Source organism: Haliotis cracherodii, unplaced genomic scaffold (genome assembly GCF_022045235.1).
Source record: "Haliotis cracherodii isolate W230 unplaced genomic scaffold, xgHalCrac1.p SCAF_4, whole genome shotgun sequence".
Classification (NCBI taxonomy): domain Eukaryota; kingdom Metazoa; phylum Mollusca; class Gastropoda; order Lepetellida; family Haliotidae; genus Haliotis; species Haliotis cracherodii.
In genome coordinates this window covers 59019569-59041140 of record NW_027266297.1, presented here as the reverse complement: position 1 = coordinate 59041140, position 21572 = coordinate 59019569, and the positions used below count along the sequence as shown (strand labels likewise).

Sequence of the window (21572 nt, the reverse complement as noted above, 5' to 3'; positions counted from 1 at the left end):
GAATGCATTGTCTATAAACAGAGACATTCAAGGTAATGAATGATATGTTTACTGGTGATTAATGGTTCATAAAAAAGACACATGCAGACTAGTCTTGCAGTATCATTATCCTGTGGCATTTGAGCAATTAGGTGAATATGCGTGTGGTTAAAACTTGTTTACTTGAATCCGACTAAACCTTGAGATATTCAACGTTGAAGTTGCATTGAGGATATTGAACATTGTTAGTGGCGGGTGCCTTCGGTGGGGCAGAATACGCTCACCCACCTTTTCGCAAACACCTGGTATCACCACTATTTGATGGTGATTCTCTAAGAACACATTCAAAGTCAGAATATCGTAAATCGACTCGCTTGTGTCACATTTAGATCAATATTTCACATTAATGTTTTGTGCTGGCTGTCGAAAACCAGTCCTGCCTACATTGTACTGAACACGAAGCATTAATTTGGACAAAAAAAACGATTTTCGTGTGAACACATCGTTTAGGCAGTAGATGAAGGTTGAATATTTCATCACAAGCAATTAAACGGATTTTCAAATCACCAATATTCCAACTCGACCCGTGCTTAGAGCATTGTCAGTGTTGAACATTCATAAATATACTTACATTGTGCAAACCCGTTAAATATTTCAACACGAGCAATTATATCGAACTTCATTTCACTAATGTTCCAACTCTACGCATGCTTTGAGCATTGTCGATGTTGAACAGGAACATACGCAGACTAATTATCGTTGAGCGTGTGGAAATTGCATTCGTAAAGACCTACGTTGTGAAAACGGAATGGGTTTATTTCTTTACACTTGATGTGAAATAAGTTATCTAAAGCGTTTAGAAATCTTCTTTCAGAACGTGTAAACAGCATCTATAAATACGTTACATACTCCCCGTGACGAAAACTCCTGATCTGATTTGAATTAGCATATGATTCGTCTTGGCAGTAGGAATGATACTGTAAACAGTATGGGTATTCTCTTGATAGCACAATTTGATGCGTGGTTGACTTACCTAGCGGCTGACATTGTGTTTACGATAGCCATGTTCCTTTTGCGTAATGGACAAGGAAACAGAAGAATTGGGGGCATAGCGGGAGTAAACAAGAAGGAAATATAGTGTTATCGGGATTTGGATTGATCTGTGCAACATAGGCTAGATTGCAGTTAACAGTATTTGTATTAAGTTTGATAGCACAATTTGATTCGTCGTTGGCGTCCCTAGCAACGGACAAACTGTTTCCTGGGTATCTCCACTTCAATAGGTAATACGTAAAATGTGTGTGCATATGTTGAAAAAGCCAAAGATAATATTTGAAGACATATTTAATGAACAAAAATCCTTTTTCATGTGCCATACAATGGCAACAAACACCATGTTACCAATAATCAATCAGATCACTCGTCAAAATGAAAGCATCTGACCAAAAAAGAAACTAAAAAAAGAACTTCATGGTAGTTCGAGTTTCTGTAGAATTTCCGTAGGACAGGGCGTCGTGAGAAGGCAATCTGCAGCTTGTTCCACTTGTCTTTGATAGGGTTAAAGTCTGGTGACTGGGATGTTCGCTCCATGCGGACAATGGTCTCCTGCTCCGAGTGGGTATCAACGACCCAGGCACGATGAGGTCGTGCGTTATCGACCATGAGGGTGAAGTCTGATCCTATTGAAGCAGCATACGGTGTATCACGTACCTATTCAGAATGTCACTCTTGTCGTTCACCCATGGCATTGTGCACCACTGTAGGACATGCCAATTGTTCTTCCAGCTTTACTGATCCCACCCCAAATCATGATTGACCCCCTCCATTGCGGCCATATTTGGCTACGTTTGAATTCTGAAATATGTCTCGATTCATCAGTGAAACGTTATGAAGTCCCATCCTGGTATGTCCATTTGACGTGATATAGACCATCAGACTAATCCAAACGTGCCTGCCTGCGAGTGCATGCCTTCCGAGACCAGCCTCACGGAGGCAATTACGCACTGAGTAGAAGAGTAGAAGAGTTAAAGCCACCGGCGGTCTGCAGGTCATTTCTGAGTGTGGTGGCAGTAGTCACGAAGTGATGACATTTTGCTGCAATCAGGAGAAACCTGTCTTCAAACGTCTGGTATCGATTACATGCATTTCTGACACCAAAGACATTTTGCAACGTAACGTGTTTCCCTAGTTTCAAGCATGCCTATGCATCTGCCTAATTCTTCGGTCGTCTTTGTCGCTGAGGGGACATAAGAGTATCCAATTGTTGCAATCCTATGATAACAAAGTGCAACAATTCTGTTACAATATATCCTCAAGCACCTCGTGCACATTGTGCCCATGACTGTATGCCTCTGTCCTTTCATCATGAAATTAAGGTACTACAGAGGTTACCCAATCTTTGTGTACCGGGATAGTTCAATCTTTATTTGTTGGATAATATGTTTATGCCATGAAAACTTGATCTTTAGCAAAGTCCTAGTATGTTACGTTAATGGCGGTTGTTGGGTCATGGTGCCCATTGGTATATTGTAAATATATTCCGGTACATGTTATAGTGGGTGTGAGAGAAGGAATACCTTTGAGCATAAATCAAGAATACGGCTGCCTGAAAATAGTCAAACCAAGAGGAAGTTTAACGAAACCACGCCATCGGCGTATGGTCACACACAATCTCCAAAGTCACAAACCATAACCACCAGGGCCTCTTGTAACAATCATGACATGCTAGGGACAAATTCGTCCGCAGATAAAAGCTCTTGGAACGATTGACATCAAAGTCAATCACGAGTATGAGGAAGGCTAGGCTCAGTCTCGTCATGTCACAATATGGGAGCCGAGACCGGCCAAAGACGCATATCTATTCATTGGATACTATTTTAGAAGACCTTTACTTCCAAGCAACATATGAGAAATAGCATAACTAACTCTCTATAGTTCTGCAACATACATAAGTTTTGGAAAGACCTTCCAACGCGAAATTGTAGTAGTCTACGTCAGAGCAATCTATAAAAACAGCAGTAAACATAGTCTGATACTTTGCGGAAACATTTGACCGTATTTCAGGGATACCATCCAAACTTTCTAGGCCACTTCTCAGAAAACTTTTTGACATAAACTATTCTCAGATAAATGAGTGAGTTAGTTGGATTTAACGCCGCTTTTAACATTATTCCAGTTATATCACGGCGTGTCAGCTTAATGTGGGAGGAAAGCTCTAAGTGATGCAGGTCTAGGATGTTTACCACTTGAAACCCACGAGCACGGGTATGGTGCTGACAAACCTCGAAACATAATCGGGGCGAACCAGGATTCGAACCCACAATCATAGGTTTCTGGCGTGCTCAAGGGACGCAACTCTGCAAAGCGAATCGTGGCGCCTCAGACGACTGGGCCACCCGTGCTCCCTCAGATAAATGAACGAGATTCTGTTGGAATAAAGTCACATGAGTAGAGCCATGCATACAATATGAACGTCACATTGAAATATTCCCCCTTATGACCTTAAATGCAGTTGGGAGGTGTAACAGCATACTCATAAATAGGGGCACAACTCGTCAGTGCCAAAGGGTTGAACTGCGCGAGCATAATGGAAGCATATAAACTTGAATAGAAAGGACTACACCCTCTGGTACACCCTACATTTTCGAATTGTCTGTTTACATATGCATTGGAATTAGTTCTTGTAGAGTGAATGCAGTTGAGTCACATTCCTTTTAGATGAGCACACCATATTATGTGTATTGTTCTCAATAATCTATCTTTACATGATCGAGGCTTGTATTGTTAGTGGTTAAGTTGTATTAACTAAACCGTTTTGATCCCATAGGTAACCAAGAGAAAATAATATTAGGAAACTAAACTCAATTGGATTTCCACCGTAATTAAATACACTAATCATTTTTAGCGCAAAGGCGATGAAGGGCACAAGGGCAAGGAAAATAAGACTCTCGATAAGCAAAAAATGTCATTTGCTCTGTGACAGGTTAACTCTTGTCTTGCATCAATATCTTTTGTTGGTGAAACGTAAATATACACCGATCAAATGAATGTGTCGTAACAATAATTGGTCTTGCAACATTTGATCAGCATTTAGACGAAAATTTAGCAAGTAACGATAATCTCTATCCATACCACAGCTGATCCACACTCCATTTTCGAAAATTAGTTGTCGGATTTACCCGTGAAGATCCGGGATAGAATAGGTCTTCAGCAACCCATGCTTGGCGTAAAAGGCGACTATGCTTGTCGTAAAAGGCGAGTAATGGGATCGGGTGGTCAGGCTCGCTGACTAGGTTGATGCATATCAACGATCCCTATTGCGTGGATCGATGCTCATGATATTAATCACTGGATTGTCTGGTCCAGACTCGATTATTTACAGACCGCCGTCATATAGCTGGAATATTGCTGAATGCGGCGTTAAACAACAAACGAACCAACTAAACCAAGTTGTCGGATTAATACCTGCCAATTCTAAATTGCATTGCTGACTGACAAGAACAATTTTCACTTTCCGTCTCACAATAGTCCGTGAAGATATTCCTTTTTTCCAGGTGGTTTGCAAGAAGATTCAAAAGAACAGTAAGGTCCGCTTCTCCGATATCTGACAAGCGGAGGCGAATAATGTTTTTCAAACCAGGAGCCTGAAGTACCAGCATTCTTCCTCCACGACAGTCACGACACGTGTGGGGTGCCCTGACGTAAATGTAAAAGTATTTTGTGGAGCAATCGACTATTTTCCTTTCCACCTTTTTCCAGTAACTTTGGTAATTAGGCAGCTTCGTTTTCCATATACCATAGATCACATCGTTAAAATCTTTGGGGAGACGTTCCTTCAGTTTCTGTAATCCAAAGTACTTTGCATATTCCCAGATGCTCTTTCGGGTGGAGGCATTGTCCCGAATCTCAGAAAGTTGAGGACGTGAACAAACACATCTCCACCCACATCAATGAAGTAGCGGCCATCTTTGTCCTTGGCTACCGGATGCCTTCCACTAAACATGGCGGTCAACATGGAGTCCGGGTACTTGGTGAGGGTGTCGTCCTCCCACATTTAAGTCAACTACAGCAGGAAACTGAAATGTGGAACTATATAATGTATATGGTTATCGCCATATTGTTGAACATGAATTCACACACGAACAATCTTCTTTTCGTGAAAATGGACAAGATGAAACACAAAAAGTTTGCAATATTTATGTAATATTCTGTGACATAAACTACTTTTGAATGTCGGAATGTTTATGTTGGTCTAACACTTGGCCATTACCACTTGGTTGCTACTCACAATGCGGATTTTAAATTTTACCTTCCCATCTGAGTGTTTACATTCACTTCATTGTTCAAAGGTCACTGTAACGGCATACAAACCATTTGGTCCTTGTAAAGTACATAGATCCTTTTTTGTGAAAAACGGGATTGGAAACTGGTGGAAGACAAGATGATATTGATTTGAAACTAATGTGATAGTACAATGTTTGTTTGTTTGTTGTTTAACGCCGCACTCAACAATATTCCAGCTATATGACGGCGGTCTGTAAAATAATCGAGTCTGAACCAGACAATCCAGTGATTGACATCATGAGCATCCATCCACGCAATTGGGATAGATGACATGCATCAACCAAGTCAGCGAGCCTGACCACCCGATACCGTTAGTCGCCTTTTACGGCTAGTACTGTTTACTGAAGACCTATTCTACCCCGGAATCTTCACGGGTCGACAGTACAATGAAAGGGTTAGTTATGGTCAATTTGAAATGAAGTGAAGGTATCGCAGGGTACAATCAACATCATTAACGCAGTATGAGTATTTGACTTTTTTATAGCATAGCAATTTTGTCTTCACTTGTGATTAATGAATTTTCGTTTAAGGTGTATATAATTATTATGTGGTGTACGTGTGTGTGTGCGTGTGTGCTTGCGTGTGCGTGCGTGCTTGCGTGTGCCTGTACTACTTTGGGCGAATGCCGGTTTGTTATTGCTAACGCATTGGGGAATCATACCGCAGTTTAACATGCATACCACACACAGACACGTTATACTGGCTTCGACTTAACCGAACGACAGGCAGTGTAACAACAAATACCGTCTTTTAACGCCTTTGGTGTCACGCCAAGGGATATATTTACCCACCCTCCACACCCCTTACATCAATCGTTATGTTAGTCGATAAAGCTGGATAGTCAAGACGACTTCTAAGCAAAGAAGTATGTAGGTCAGTTAGGCTATGCTCTCTGTCCTGACTCTATGTCCACTGTTAATTGACAAAGTTGAACTACTTTTATTTATTACACACTTACCTGTTTTACATATCTGATAGTTAATGATCAATATGCTGTTCATATTACAAATATGTACCTGAACACCACACAATGTAACAGGACATACTCCTCGCGCTACAGGTGTTTGGGAGCGGAGATCACGCGATATACTATGTTAAGGCTGCAATGTCATCAGGAAAAAATGAATTAACATCTAATGCTAGTTATACTTACACTTGAAGACATATTGCGAAGCACCAGATGATAGATTGATAACAGTGTCCTTGATAATTATAACAGTGTTTGCTGTAATGTCTTTGTACCGACCTGTTCCGTGAGAGAGTACGTATGTTGTCACGAGTAGTTTTAAGCTGCACACTGTTCAAAGGTCAATGCAAGTCACGTGACACAACGCAAGTTGACAGCTCAATCGTACAGCTGTTTTCTATCCGTTTCAAATTGTTTTAATTCCTTACAATGGCAGATTGAAACATCAGGCCATACATTCGTTGTTGCAGCATCAGTCGGGGAGACTTACATGCACGTGGGGAGGGGGGAGGGGTGTGTGTGTGCTTGTGCTTTTTCACTAAATACCCCACACAGACATATTATACTGACTCCTTGTTTTTTCTCCTTAATGTCGAACTGCGGGCAAGGTAGCAACAAGTACCATCTTTTAACGTATTTTGGACGCGTCAGGGAATCAAACCATTGACCACTATACCATGGAGTCGGTTATTTGGAAAGGAGAGAGACATTTTGTGATAATAATCTAACATACAAGTGTGACTGCGGATAATCGCGAAGAAATCTGGAAGTCATGTCTATGATGTTGAACATATCAGCAAAAAAGCTGGTAATAATTATGTAAATGTATACTTAAATTGTCTGATTACCTGTAAAAATCGAAACGTATACAGTGCGATTTCTTCATCGAATGTGATTGGAGTGCTCATCCCTGATGAGGGGGCACAGATGGCCCAGTCGTCTCAGGCGCCGGGATTCGCTTTGCAAAGTTGCGTCCCTTGGGCACGCCAGAAATCTATGATTGTGGGTTCTAATCCCGGTTCGCCCCGATTATGTTTCTAGGTTTGTCAGCACCATACCCGTGCTCGTGGGTTTCACCGAAGTGATAAACGTCTGAGACCTACATTACTTCGGGCTTTCCTCCCACATCAAGCTGACACGCCGCGATATAACTGGAATACTGTTAAAAGCGGCGTTAAACCCAACTCACTCACTCACTCACTCATCCCTGATGACTAGCACACAGTACGTAATGTCACAAGCACACACCACCACCGATTTGTGGCAATCGTCAGCTCGCCGGCAAAATAAAAGAGAAACAGGAAGACGTATTTGGTTTCTTTGGAAAGCTTTGAAACCCTAGTTTTCCAAAACGGTGTTTAGAAAGTGACAGGGAACACGTTCGTTTGGCGCGTGACCATACCACTACTACCACGGTTATATTCACCAGGTTTGTTGCTAGCCTAAGATTAGCCGATATTTATATTCTATGACTTAATTCTATCACTATATAATCAAATACACCAGAACTAAATATAAAACGGCAAGGATAATCATTCGCGATTATCTACCGAAACAGATTCCATTTAGCGTAAAAGGCAAAATAGTGGTGAAAAATAATATATATGGATAACCCAAAATCAGTTATCACACCAGGTGTTTCCAAAAATGGAAAGCATATCATGCGACGAAATGCGTCAACAGGCTAGACTATCATGTTCTTTTAGCAGATTTCTTATGAATATGGAAAGCGTTCTTTTAATGTCACTCCTTCACCGGTGAATATTCCGGGGTAGAATAGGTCTTCAGCAACCCATGCTTGCCGTAAAAGGTGACTATGATTGTCGTAAAAGGCGACTAACGGGATCGGGTGGTCAGGCTCGCTGACTTGGTTGATGCATGTCATCGATCCCAATTGCGTGGATCAATGTTCTTGACATTAATCACTGGATTGTCTGGTCCAGACTCGATTATTTACAGACCGCCGTCATATTGCTGGAATATTGCTGGGTGCTGCGTTAAACAACAAACCAACCATCCAACCTTCACCCGATACTAAATTTGTAACATTGTAGCCGCGTGGCATCTCTACCGGAGATATTCCTTTTCACAGTGTTACACATATGCTGTAGCAGCATAAGTCTGCACCGAATCACAGTCAAATGCTGATTTGGGTTACTGCATAGATGGTGTTCACGCTTCTCACACTGGATGGTCTTCATGATCAAATGTTGTTTGATCTTATATTCGGAATCCTGTTCCTATGCTATAGTCGGAATCGTTCAAAGGTTCTGTTTTGGGCAGAATTTTTTTTATATTTATGGAAATGGTTCTGTCCCTTTAATTATACGAGTATGCCGTCGAGTTTGGAGTTCGATCACTCATCTCGTCTAAATATGACAGCCGAGGGATGGATTGTTGCCGACCTGTGCTTCTTTTTCACCCTGCACATGTTATTTTTAGATCAATTTCACACAAATGTGAGCATGTTATTATATAACATTTTCAACAATAACAACACAACTTACATATGACACTTTTCGAGAAATTTCACAGCTTTCTATACTATTTTAACGCAATATAAATAATTAACATATTTGCAGTTTTTGACGTTCCGGCACCATTTATTATTAGAGCAAATATGGTCCCAGACAATTTCTCTTCATAAGGACAGGCTTCATATTTAGATACGTTGACATGTCAACCATTAATTCATTAATTTGGAAAGCTGTGCAGTACGTTCAGTGAGTCATTTAGACAAGTGACCGCATGATGCTCTTGATGATTTAATAATAGCACAACATTGACGACTTATGCGATCATTTTAATTTGAATCAATCAATTTGAATTAATCAAATTAAGAATCACTGTCAAGTAATTCAACATTTTTCAATTTAATTAGAACCTTTTTTCAGAAAGACCATCTGTGACCAAGTACATGTAGCTATTTATCACGGCAAAGTATTCATGATATCTACTGTGTACTGTGAACACGGTGCCAACACTATGTGACGCATGATTCAAGCTGTTCTAAGCGGATGAACATTGGCCAGACAAATGGCTGTGTCACGGAAATAATACAGTTCGTCCCTGTATGCATGTTTTCTGAATCAACTCGATTAAGTTCTGTATTCAAAATACAAAATAATTATCGTGGGTGAATAAACACGTGTTATAGAGGGTATATTTGTGTTCTGTGGCAGTTTTCCTTTACTAAGTTCGAAATTTTATGCACCCCGCTAATGGCACATATTATCCCATTATCCAATCCCAATACTATACTATAGAAATTGTATCGCATGCAGCAAAACGCTGAAGCTTTTCGTAACCAATAATATACCATGACATTTTGCACTGAAATGAGTGTAGAACGGCTAAACAAGAATACAAAAGCAAACAAAGCAAACGATTCGTTGATTCTCTCGTGGAATGTCAGACCGACAGTTTATTTGCATAAATACCATCAGACCCACATTACAAAATGGTTAACACATACGATTTCAGAGGGAGTTCTTTCTAAAGGGGAGATAAGCAATTTATTTATCTCACTGTGGAGATATAATTCACAAACGTTTAACATCACAATACCATTTGTTGACTGACATAATCTTTGTAAAAAATATCTCCTCTCACTTTCATAGAGTACACAGTGGTATATAACATGTTTTTCGTCTTCAAATACATTGCAATGCTTGCAAATTGTTTGATTATCACAGTTTACTAAACCCTAGAACCAACTGGATACCAAGGGTGTTATGACTACTTCTAAATTTAGTTAGCAGTTCTTTATACTCACACAAGTTCAATTAGATTTATGAGCCTAAAATGTAAGTGATGTGGCACGACATTCTTGAAAAACTCTTTCCCTAAATTCATAAATGAATATATTGGTATCACCCACATCTTGTGCAAGCCAGACGAGGCCAAACCATCCATCTCGTGGATTGAATTGCCTTTGATTCTTCCTCGGGATTTTATACATCCATTAATACGTTATCCCCTATATCTGCCAGGGCCGCACTTGAATCACAAAATATTGAAACACTGTCCCCATAGCAGCATTGGCCCAGACTGTATTATTTATCATAACGAAGACAACATATTGCACAATTCCACTTTGGTTTCAAATACTAATTGAATTCGCATTAATGAGTTTTGGAAAGTGTACAAGTGTTAAATTGATATATATTTTTGTTTTCCAATTCTTAGAATGAATAATGTATTTAAATTATATAGCAACGCCGAAGGATAATTAGCGATGCGAAGCAATTACACAACATTGTCGTATCTATCTAATGTATACGGGTACAAACTCACTTTCTATATGTATTGACTTTAAGACGCGGCATTGCAGTGCGAGTCTTGTGTACAAGTCACATTGCCAAAAACCGGTTTGAATTTCCATTCCGGTATCAACAGAATCGAGGGATTTCTCTGACATTAACCATGTTGTGGTTGATACATAATTTCACTATGATTTTGCATAAAGACCTATAGTTGCGTCAGTTTAATTTGTTTCAAATGCAGTTCAGAATGGTCAGGGTCTTCCTGGCTCAGAATCAACAGCAAGAACAACAGTGTGGCAAATTTATACTGGTTTAATCATAGGGTACAATATGTGAGGCAAATGCTTTATTTACAACGCTGTGATACGGATGTAATTATGATAAAAGCAGCATCGAATCTAAATTACTCATAATTTACATGAAGAAATCGAAAACAATTGTCAGAAGGACAACCCACAACTTGTTGTTTCAAGTAAGAGTCAGTGAGTGAGTTGGGTTTAACGCCGCTTTGAACGGTATTCCTGTTACATCATGGTGTGTCAGATTAATGTGGGAGGAAAGCCGGAAGTGATGCAGTTCGTTTCCGGTGAGAACCTGTACTGACCTTTGAATAATATAACTGTTCGTGTAAGTTTCTAGAAACGTCAGCAGTCGATTGATGTACACGGTAGATCTACATCGTCCAGGGTTATCTCAAGATGTATCTGAATGCTACTCTGCACTCACAAGAAGATTCTGGTCTGTATGCCTCCTCGGTTTAACGCCGCTTTGAACAGTATTCCAGTTACATCATGGTGTGTCAGATTAATGTGGGAGGAAAGCTCGACGTGATGCAGTTCGTTTCCGGTGGGAAACTGAATTGACCTTTGAATAATATTACTGTTTGTTACTGGTCGTGTTCTTGAAGTGTTACCAGTGGATTATTGTATACGGTAGATCAATATCGTCCAAGATTATCTCAAGATGTATCTGAATGCTACTCTGCACTCGCATGAAGATTCTGGTCTGTATGCTTCCTCCACTTCAAGAAAGACATTGATACGTCCCAGGTCATCGTTGAGGAACCTAATGAGAGTGCTTCTCAAGGTTTTCGAGGAGTAGAACGTGACACTGATAACAAGGTGGCCATCAGATATGCCTGCAACGTTACACCGAGAGAACTTATGCTTAGAGAGATCCGAGAACTGGATGTAGAAATAGCCGTTGTCAAAGTTACAGGTCAGCAATCCATCTCGAACTTGTCGAAGACAAGATTCGTAACCATCTATTTTGCCTTTCCATTTGTCCTTCAACGTTTTCACAAACACTGGCCCCCATTCCTGCTGCCTGTTGCATAATTCCTTTAATCCGAAATATTCTGCGTAGTTCTGCACCGCGAGCGCAGCTTCTGGCGGTGGAAGCGTCTGAAACCTCAGGAAGTTGAGGATGTGAAGAAACACATCTCCATCTACATCAATGAAGAACCGGCCATCTTTGTCCTCAGTTATTTTGTATATTCCACTGAACATGGAGTCCGGGTACTTGCGGAGTGTGGAAAGGGACGTGGTCAGATGCCGTCCACCAACATTTAGATCTATGACTTCAGGAACCTGCATTAAATACAAAGATTTATATGATACATGGAAAAAATATATTATTATTTTCTCTTTGAATAACAACAGTATATAGGAAATAAGGTGGGAGGTGGGGCTGAATTGTCAAGACGTGAACAACTGACATAAGCTTGTCTTGTCTATCTATGAAAATAATAGCTGTATGTTTTTTTTTCATTTCAATGCTCCAAACAGTTCCTTGTCATGTCAAACTTCAATCTGCTTTCAACTTAACATTGACAACAGTATAAATTGTTGCGTGCAGTCACGCCCATCCGCTGGCTTTCATGTCAAACACAATGTTAGCGAGGCAAGATAGTTAGACACGCCAACGTAGGTTATCGATCCACGCAGTGAAAACCAATACCCTCTGCCACCCGACATGTCATCCGTGGTCGTCATGTAAAAATGTATACTAGTGTGTGTATAACCTCGGCAAACGAGACACATAAGCAACACATAATAATGATGAACATTTCCTCATAAACATACATTTGTCTGTATGTTATAATAGGTTAATGTATTACCACGTGTAGCTTTTCATGGCATGAAGCTGAGTACCAGATAAGTGCACTGCCTGCTATATAAATGAGTCTCAACAGATGTCTAACGGTTTAAAGACAAATCAAGCGACACCAGTGAGGTGAGCGAGTTATCTTTATGGTCGAGTTGGTCAATTTCAGCCATATAGCCACTCGTTCGCCTGGTTAAAACTCGTTTACCGTGATCTAGCTTGAATATTACTAAGTACCGCGTCAAACAACAAACACCTGTAGAAGGCAAAGTATACGTTACCTCCATGTTATGGCTGAAATTGGATTGAGTCTAATGGACGTATGTTGTGTTGTCTGATGGCCTAGATTGTAGATACTGCACCGTTATCAACACGTCACCGATCTCCACGTTGGACTCGCCCTCAGACACTTCCTCTATAAACTGATTGATACTACCACCCAGCCGTCAGGGTAATCATTTTGGGTCACGACATAAAGGTAAAATGTTACTGATACGCGAAACAGGTATAGCTGACACTGATTTATCTCGCACTAGCACTTGAAATGTAAGGACGCTCAACTTTCTTTCCTACTTGTGTCCAGCACGACGATTCTGTTACATTCCATGAGTCTGTAATTGACAATATAGCTCTACCACACTGAAGCTCACAAATTCCTGTTCAGTGAGCTTCAAGTGTTAACAACAAGATTCATTCCCATAGGTCATATATAGGATATAAACCGCCTCCGCGGGCTATCCGTAAAATAATGCACTCCAGCACAGGAAAAGCCCTTTGGCCTACAGCCCGTGGGCTTTTCCTTTGCCGGACTGCCTACGGCCCGCGGACTTTTCTTTTGCCGGACTGCATTATTTTCACGGCTAGCCATAGGATAAGGTTTATAACTGACTTATATGAAGATGCTTTTTTGTTTACATGACATAACTCCAATTCTGAAAATTCAATTGTAGCACTCGAAAGTTCTCAGTCAAAAGCGCACAGCTCGAACGCAACCGTTTCGCGTGATCGCTCATGTGGTGCGCATGCAGTGCGTGCTAGAATCTATGACTTGAAATCACGTGTGTTCAGCTGCGACGCAACTTGGACAATGGAGGCGAGTGACAAAGACGGTCTTTTTATAACTTTTTCCTCTTTCTATGGTGAGTACAATGCTGCTGTCGATAATACAGATTAATGTAGGCATGAAACAAGATCTAGAGCTTGAAGCAGTGCCTTGATTGTCAATTTGCACCGTCATGTGATTTTCCCTTTGGAACGGAACAGTACGATAGTCGTTTATTTACGTTGTGAATTTTCAATTTTGTTCCGCAAATGAATGTGCCATTAAAACCAGTTTTTAACATTTTAATTGTTCAATTTCAGCCTCAACAACGCAAAGTGAGACGTTTTCTACTTTACACCACGGCAAATTCCCAAGAATGAGATCTGGTTTGCATTCCTTTTCACAGTGTTACACATATGCCTTTGCAGTATAAGTCTGTACCGAAACACAGTCAATTTGCGTTAATGCATGACTGGTGTTAACGCTTCTCACCCTGGATGGTCTTCATGATCAAATGTTGTTTGATCTTATATTCGGAATCCTGTTCCTATGCTATAGTCGGAATCGTTCAAAGGGTTCTGTTTTGGGCAGAGATTTTTTTTTATAATTATGGAAACGGTTCTGTCCCTTTAATTATACGAGTATGCCGTCGAGCTTGGATTTCGATCACTCATCTCGTTTAAATATAAAAGTCGAGGTATCGAATGCTGCCGACCTTTGCTTGTGATGATTTAATAATAGCACAACATTGACGACTTATGCGATAATTTGAATTTGAATCAATCAATTTGAATTAATCAAATTAAGAGTCACCGTCAAGGTATTCAACATTTTTCAATTTAATTAGAACCTTTTTTCAGAAAGACCATCTGTGACCATGTACATGTAGTTATTTATCACGGCAAAGTATTCATGATTTCTACTGTGTACTGTGAACACGGTGCCAACACTATGTGACGCATGGTTCAAGATGTTCTGAGCGGATGAACATTGGACAGACAAATGGCTGTGTCACGGAAATCCAGTTCGTCCCTGTATGCATTTTTCCTGAATCAACTCTATTATGTTCTGTATTCAAAATACAAAATAATTATCGTGGGTGTATAAACAACCGTTATAGAGGGTGTATTTGTGTTCTGTGGCAGTTTTCCTTTACTGAGTTCGAAATTTTATGCACCCTGCTAATGGCACATATTATCCTATTATCAAATCCCAATACTATACTATAGAAATTGTATCGCATGCAGCAAAACGCTGAAGCTTTTCGTAACCAATAATATACCATGACATTTTGCACTGAAATGAGTGTAGAAAGGCTAAACAAGAATGCAAAAGCAAACAAAACAAACAATTCGTTGATTCTCTCGTGGAATGCCAGACCGACAGTTTATTTGCATAAATACCATCAGACCCACATTACAAAATGGTTAACACATACGATTTCAGAGGGAGTTCTTTCTAAAGGGGAGATAAGCAATTTATTTATCTCACTGTGGAGATATAATTCACAAACCTGGCAACGTTTAACATGACAATACCATTTGCTGACTGACATAATCTTCATAATAAATATTTTCGCTGACTTTCGTAGAGCACACATCGGTATATAACATGTTTCATGTTCAATTACATTGCAATGCTTGTACATTGTTTGATCATCACAGTTTACTAAACCCTAGAACCGACTGGATACCAAGGGTGTTATGACCACTTCTAAATTTAGTAAGCAGTTCTTTATACTCACAAATATTAATATTTATTAAACATTATCGTAATATGTGAGCCTAAAATGTAAGTGATGTGGCACGACATCCTTGAAAAACTCTTTCCCTAAATTCATAAATGAATATATTGGTATCACCCACATCTTGTGCAAGCCAGACGAGGCCAAAGCCATCCATCTCGTGGATTGGATTGCCTTTGATTCTCCTTTGGGATTCTATACATCCATTAATACGTTATCCCCTATATCTGCCAGGGCCGCACCTGAGTCACAAAATATTGAAACACTGTCCCCATAGCAGCATTGGCCCAGACTGTATTATTTATCATAACGAAGACAACACATTGCACAGTTCTACTTTGGTTTCAAATACTAATTGTATTCGAAATTATTGAGTTTTGGAATGTGTACGAGTGTTAAATCGATATATATGTTTTTCCCCAATACTTAGAATGAATAATGTCTTTAAATTTTATAGCAACGCCAAAGGATAATTAGCGAAGCAAAGCAAACCAATTACACAATTGTCGTGTCTATTTAATGTATACGGGTACAAACTCACTTTCTATATTTATTGACTTTAAGACGCGGTATTGTAGTGCATGGCTGCTTTACAACCACATTGCACACATTCCGTCTCATGATAGTCCGTGAAGATATTCAGATTTTTCAGGTCGTTTGCAAGAAGATTCAAAAGAACAGTAGGCCTAGGGCGCTCGTCATCGGTGTATGACAAGTCGAGGTTAATAATGTTACTGCTGCCAGGAGCCTGAAGTACCAGCGTCCTCCGTCTCGAACCGGCACTACAAGCGTCGGGTGCACTAACGTAAATGTAAAAGTATTTTGAGGAAAGATTGAGTATTTCTCTTTCCACCCCTTTCCAGTAACTTTGGTAATTAGGCAGCTTCATTTTCCATATTCCGCTGAGCACTTTTTCAAAATCTTTTGGGAGAAGTTCCTTCAGTTCCTGTAATCCAAAGTACTCCGCATATTCCCTAACCCCTGATGCTCTTTCGGGTGGAGGCATTTTCCCGAATCTCAGAAAGTTGAGGACGTGAACAAACACATCTCCATCCACATCAATGAAGTAGCGGCCATCTTTGTCCTGGGTAACAGGCTGCTTTCCACTAAACATGGCGGCCAACATGGAGTCCGGGTACTTGGTGAGGGTGGACAGGGAGGTTGTCAGATGTCGACCACCCACATTTAAGTCAACTACATCAGGAAACTGAAATGTGGAACAATATGATGTATGTGATCATCGTCATTTTGTTGAACATTAATTCACACATGGACAATCTTCTTTTCGTGAAAACGGACAAGATGAGACACAAAACACAAAAGTGTGCAATATTTATGTAATATTCTGTAATATAAACTATCTTGAATGTCGGAATGTTTATGTTGGTCTAACACTTGGTCATTACAACTTGGTTGCTACTTACAATGTGGATTTTAAATTTACCTTCCCATCTGAGTGTTTACATTTACTTGATTGTTCAAAGGTCACTGTAACGGCATACAAACCATTTGGTCCTTGTAAAGTACATATATCCTTTATTGTGAACACGGAATTGAGATACAGGAGGAAGACATGGGGATATTGATTTAAAACTAATGTGACAGTACAATGAAAGGGTTACTTATGGTCAATTTGAAATGATGTGAGGGTATCGCATGGGTACAATCAACATCATTATTGCAGTATGATTATTTGACTTTTTTATTGCATAGCAATTTGGTCTTGTGATTAATGAATTTTCGTTTAAGGTGTATATAATTATTATGTGGTGTACGTGTGTCTGTGCGTGCGTGCTTACGTGTGCCTGTTGTACTTAGGACGAATGCCGGTTTGATATTGCTAACCCAATGGGAAATCATGCCGCAGCTTAACATGGATACCACACACAGACACGTTATACTGGCTCTACCCGTCTGTGTTTTAATTCCTTAAATCCGAACGTCAGGCAGTTTAACAACAAATACCATCTTTTAACGCCTTTTGTGTCACGCCAAGGAGTATATTTACCCACCTTCCACTCTCCAGGCATACACCCCTTACATCAATCGTCATGTTTGTCGAGAAAGCTGGATTGTCAAGACGACTTCCAAGCAAAGAAGCACATCCGCTTTTGGTTTAATTTCTTGGAAATATGGAGGTCAGTTTGGCTATGCTCTATTTGCCCCAACTCTTTGTCCACTGTTAATTGACAACGTTGAACTACTTTCATTTATTAATCACTTGCCTGTTTTACATATCTGATAGTCAATGATCAAAATGCTGTTCATATTACAAACATTTACCTGAACACCACACAATGTAACAAGGCATACTCATCGCGTTATAGGTGGTGGGAGCGGAGATCACGCGATATACTATGTTAAGGCTGCAATGTCATTAGGAAAAAATATATCAACATCTAATGCTAGTTATACTTACAACTGAAGACATATTGCGACGCACCAGATGATAGATTGATAACATTGTCCTTGATAATTATAACAGTGTTTCCTGTGATGTCTTTGTACCGACCTGTTCCGTGTGAGACTACGACAGTGTGTCACGAGTAGTTTTAAGCTGCGCACTGTTTACGGGTCAATGCAAGTCACGTGACACAAAACAAGTTGACAACTCAATCGTACAGCTGTTTTCTCTCCGCTTTTTAATTCCTTACAATGGCAGATTGAAATATCAGGCCATACAATCGCTGTTGCAGCATCAGTCGGGGTATATAGTCTGGTTCAAAATTATTGAGAATTTAATGTCATATTCAAGGAATCATACATAAAATATCAATATTGACACGTGATTAAAATTGAGGTATGGTCAAAGGGAAGCAACTCTTCTTCATGTACAGCTGCTGTTTTCAAAAGGTGTAAGGTACAGTGGGGTTGAACATCGCGATTGTGTCACATATATAGAGACTTACATGCACGTGGGGGAGGGGGGGATGGGCTGCTTGTGCTAGCTCACTTGTTTTTCCTCCTTAATGTCGAACTCCAGGCAAGGTAACAACAAGTACCATCTTTTAACGTATTTTGGTATGACGCGTCAGGGAATCAAACCATTGACCACTATACCATGGAGTCGGTTATTTGGAAAGGAGAGGGACATTTTGTGATTAATACTCTAACATACAAGTGTGACTGCGGATAATCGCGAAGAAATCTGGAAGTCATGCCTATGTTGTTGAAAACATGTCAGCAAAAACACTGGTGATAATTGTGTAAATGTATACTTTGACTTCATTCTATCACTATATAATCAAATACACCAGAACTAAACATAAAATGTCAACGCCGGAGGATAATCATTCCCGTTTATCTACCGAAACAGATTCCATTTAGCGTAAGAGGCAAAATAGTTGTGAAAAATAATATTTATGGATAACCAAAAATCAGCTATCGAACCAGGTGTTCGCAAAAAGGGAAAGCATATCATGCGACGAAATACGTCAACCGTCTAGACTATGATGTTCTTTTAGCAGATTTCTTATGACTATGGAAAGTGTTGTATGCCGTTGCAGTATAAGTTTAGACCGAATCACAGTCAAATCCTGATTTGCGTTAATGTATGAATGAATGAATGAGTTTATTCCGTAAAGGGGCCTCCGGCCCATTATACAAGGTACATTGGATTAATCAGTTCACATGTACAGAGAGCGTTGATTATTACATCAGGGAACCGATTCACAACGTGAGCCACGAACAAGCGGTCAACACTCATCGGAGTGCTGAGAAGGGTGCACATAAGGTTACTGAGGCCGGTCATAATCCACAAACGCCCCGTGGATCGGGTCGCAACACGTTACACACCCTGGCAACAACCAGTCTCACCTTGTTACTAGCATAGTGCTACATAACAGGCACATCTTTAAGAAGAATGTTCCTTTTCTTGAGAGCGAGATGTGTGAAGCCCATTTCTGGTGTCCCCCCGCCGTGATATTGCTGGAATATTGCTAAAAGCGGCGTAAAACCATACTCACTCACTCACTTGAGAGCGAGAAATACATACTTTGCAAATCTTCTTATAACATAAAGGTTGCAGCTATATAATTGTTTTAGTTTATCCAGAGTTGGACTTATGCAATAATATTTAGGAAGTACCTGTTCCCTTAAATTCGAATAGAATGGACACTCGAGACAAAAGTGGAATTCAGTTTCTATATATGGCACAATACAAAACGGACAAAGACGTTCTGGCCTGGGTATTTTATAATGTCTACCTGCCTCTACCAGTAGATTATGACAAGAACAGCTAAACCTAACAAGTGTTGCTAGATAGATGGCTATATCAATACAATTAGTCAGATGTTCATAATTATAATTTTCCTTGACAGAGCAAAAATATTCCAGCTTAGAATAACATTCTAAATTATAATTCAATGTTTGTTGGCAGATATCTTTACATCTTTGCTTAAAACACAATAGAAATGCATTTATATTTCCAACACCTTGCTGTAACCAAACTTCCCCAAAGCCATATGTATATAACAAAGATTTAACATTGGTAGCCCAACAAGCTTTACCACTTTCTGCCCTTCTATACTGAAAATCATAAGAACCTTTCATGATAACATTAACCTGTTGTGACAATGACCATAACCAGAATTTTATAATTTTTTTGTAATGCAAAACCTAGATTTATGTTCTATTCACAATACCTCTTGCAGTTATGTTAGGGGTGTTTCTATTCAAGCTCAGAACAAGTTTACAGAAACGATCGTGTACATTTTCAATATCGGGTGAAGGATGAAATGTATGACTGGTGTTTACGCTTCTCACACAGGATGGTCTTCGTGATCAAATGTTGTTTGATCTTATATTTGGAATCCTGTTCATATGCTATAGTCGAAATCGTGCAAAGGGTGCTGTTTTGGGCAGAGATTTTTTTTTTATAGTTATGGAAACGGTTTTGTCCCTCTTATTTATACGAATATGCCGTCGAGTTTCGATCACTCATCTCGTCTAAATATGACTGCCGAGGTATCGAATGTTGCCGACCTGTGCTTGTTTTTCACCCTGCACATGTTATTATTAGATCAGTTTCACACAAATGTGAGCATGTTATTGTAGACGTTGCTATTGTAGAACATTTTAAACATATCAACACAACTTATATATGACACTATTCGAGAATTTTCACAGCTTTCTATATTATTTTAACGTAATATAAATAATTAACATATATTCAAGTTTTGACGTTGTGGCACCATATTTTATCACAGCATCTATGGTGCCAGGCAATTTCTCTTCATAAGGATTGTTTTAAGACAGGCTTCAGATTTAGATACGTTAACATGTCAACCATTAATTCATTAATTTGGAAAGCAGTGCAGTTAGTCATTTAGACAAGTGACCGCATGATGCCCTCGATGATTTAATAATAGCACAACATTGACGACTTATGCGATCATTTTAATTTGAATCAATCAATTTGAATTAATCAAATTAAGAGTCACTGTCAAGTAATTCAACATTTTTCAATTTAATTAGAACCTTTTTTCAGAAAGACAATCTGTGACCATGTACATGTACTTATTATCATGGCAAAGTATTCATGATTTCTACTGTGTACTGTGAACACGGTGACAACACTATGTGACGCATGATTCAAGCTGTTCTGAGCGGATGAACATTGGCCAGACAAATGGCTGTGTCACGGAAATAATCCAGTTCGTCCCTGTATGCATTTTCTTCTGAATCAACTCGATTATGTTTTGTGTAAAAAATACACAATAATTATCGTGGGTGAATAAACTGGTGCTATCGTTGGTATATTTGTGTTCTGTGGCAGTTTTCTATAACTAAGTTCGAAATTCCATGCACCCCTCTAATGGCACATATCATCCTATTATCCCAGTCCCAATACTGTACTCAAGAAATTGTATTGTATGCAGCAAAACGCTGAAGCTTTTCGTAACCAATATTATACCATAACATTTTGCACTGAAATGAGAGTAGAAAGGCAAAACAAGAATACTAAACAACAAACATACGTTATCCCCTTAATCTGCCAGAGGGGCACATGAGTCACAACATATTGAAACACTGTCCCTATAGCAGCATAGGCCCAGACGGTATTATTTATCATATTAACACAGACAACACATTGCACTATTCTAGTTTGGTTTCAAATACTAATTG

At 39.5% G+C, this 21572-nt stretch overlaps 2 protein-coding genes and 1 pseudogene across 2 annotated transcripts; all 3 read right to left on the bottom strand.

Moving 5' to 3' along the window:
* Positions 1-4436: 4436 nt before the first annotated feature.
* LOC139479543 (uncharacterized) lies at positions 4437-6487 on the bottom strand (annotated as a pseudogene).
* A 5002-nt stretch (positions 6488-11489) lies between these two features.
* On the bottom strand, positions 11490-12149 carry LOC139480448 (BTB/POZ domain-containing protein KCTD7-like). The gene has a single exon (XM_071263524.1). The coding sequence runs from the start codon at positions 12147-12149 to the stop codon at positions 11508-11510; it is 642 nt and encodes a 213-aa protein (XP_071119625.1). The 3' UTR covers positions 11490-11507.
* Positions 12150-16005: 3856 nt separating this feature from the next.
* LOC139479541 (BTB/POZ domain-containing protein KCTD7-like) lies at positions 16006-17476 on the bottom strand. Its single transcript, XM_071262382.1, has 2 exons — positions 17459-17476; positions 16006-16653 (listed from the first exon to the last, which is right to left on the bottom strand). The coding sequence occupies exons 1-2, from the start codon at positions 17474-17476 to the stop codon at positions 16006-16008; spliced, it is 666 nt and encodes a 221-aa protein (XP_071118483.1).
* Between the last annotated feature and the right edge of the window lie 4096 nt (positions 17477-21572).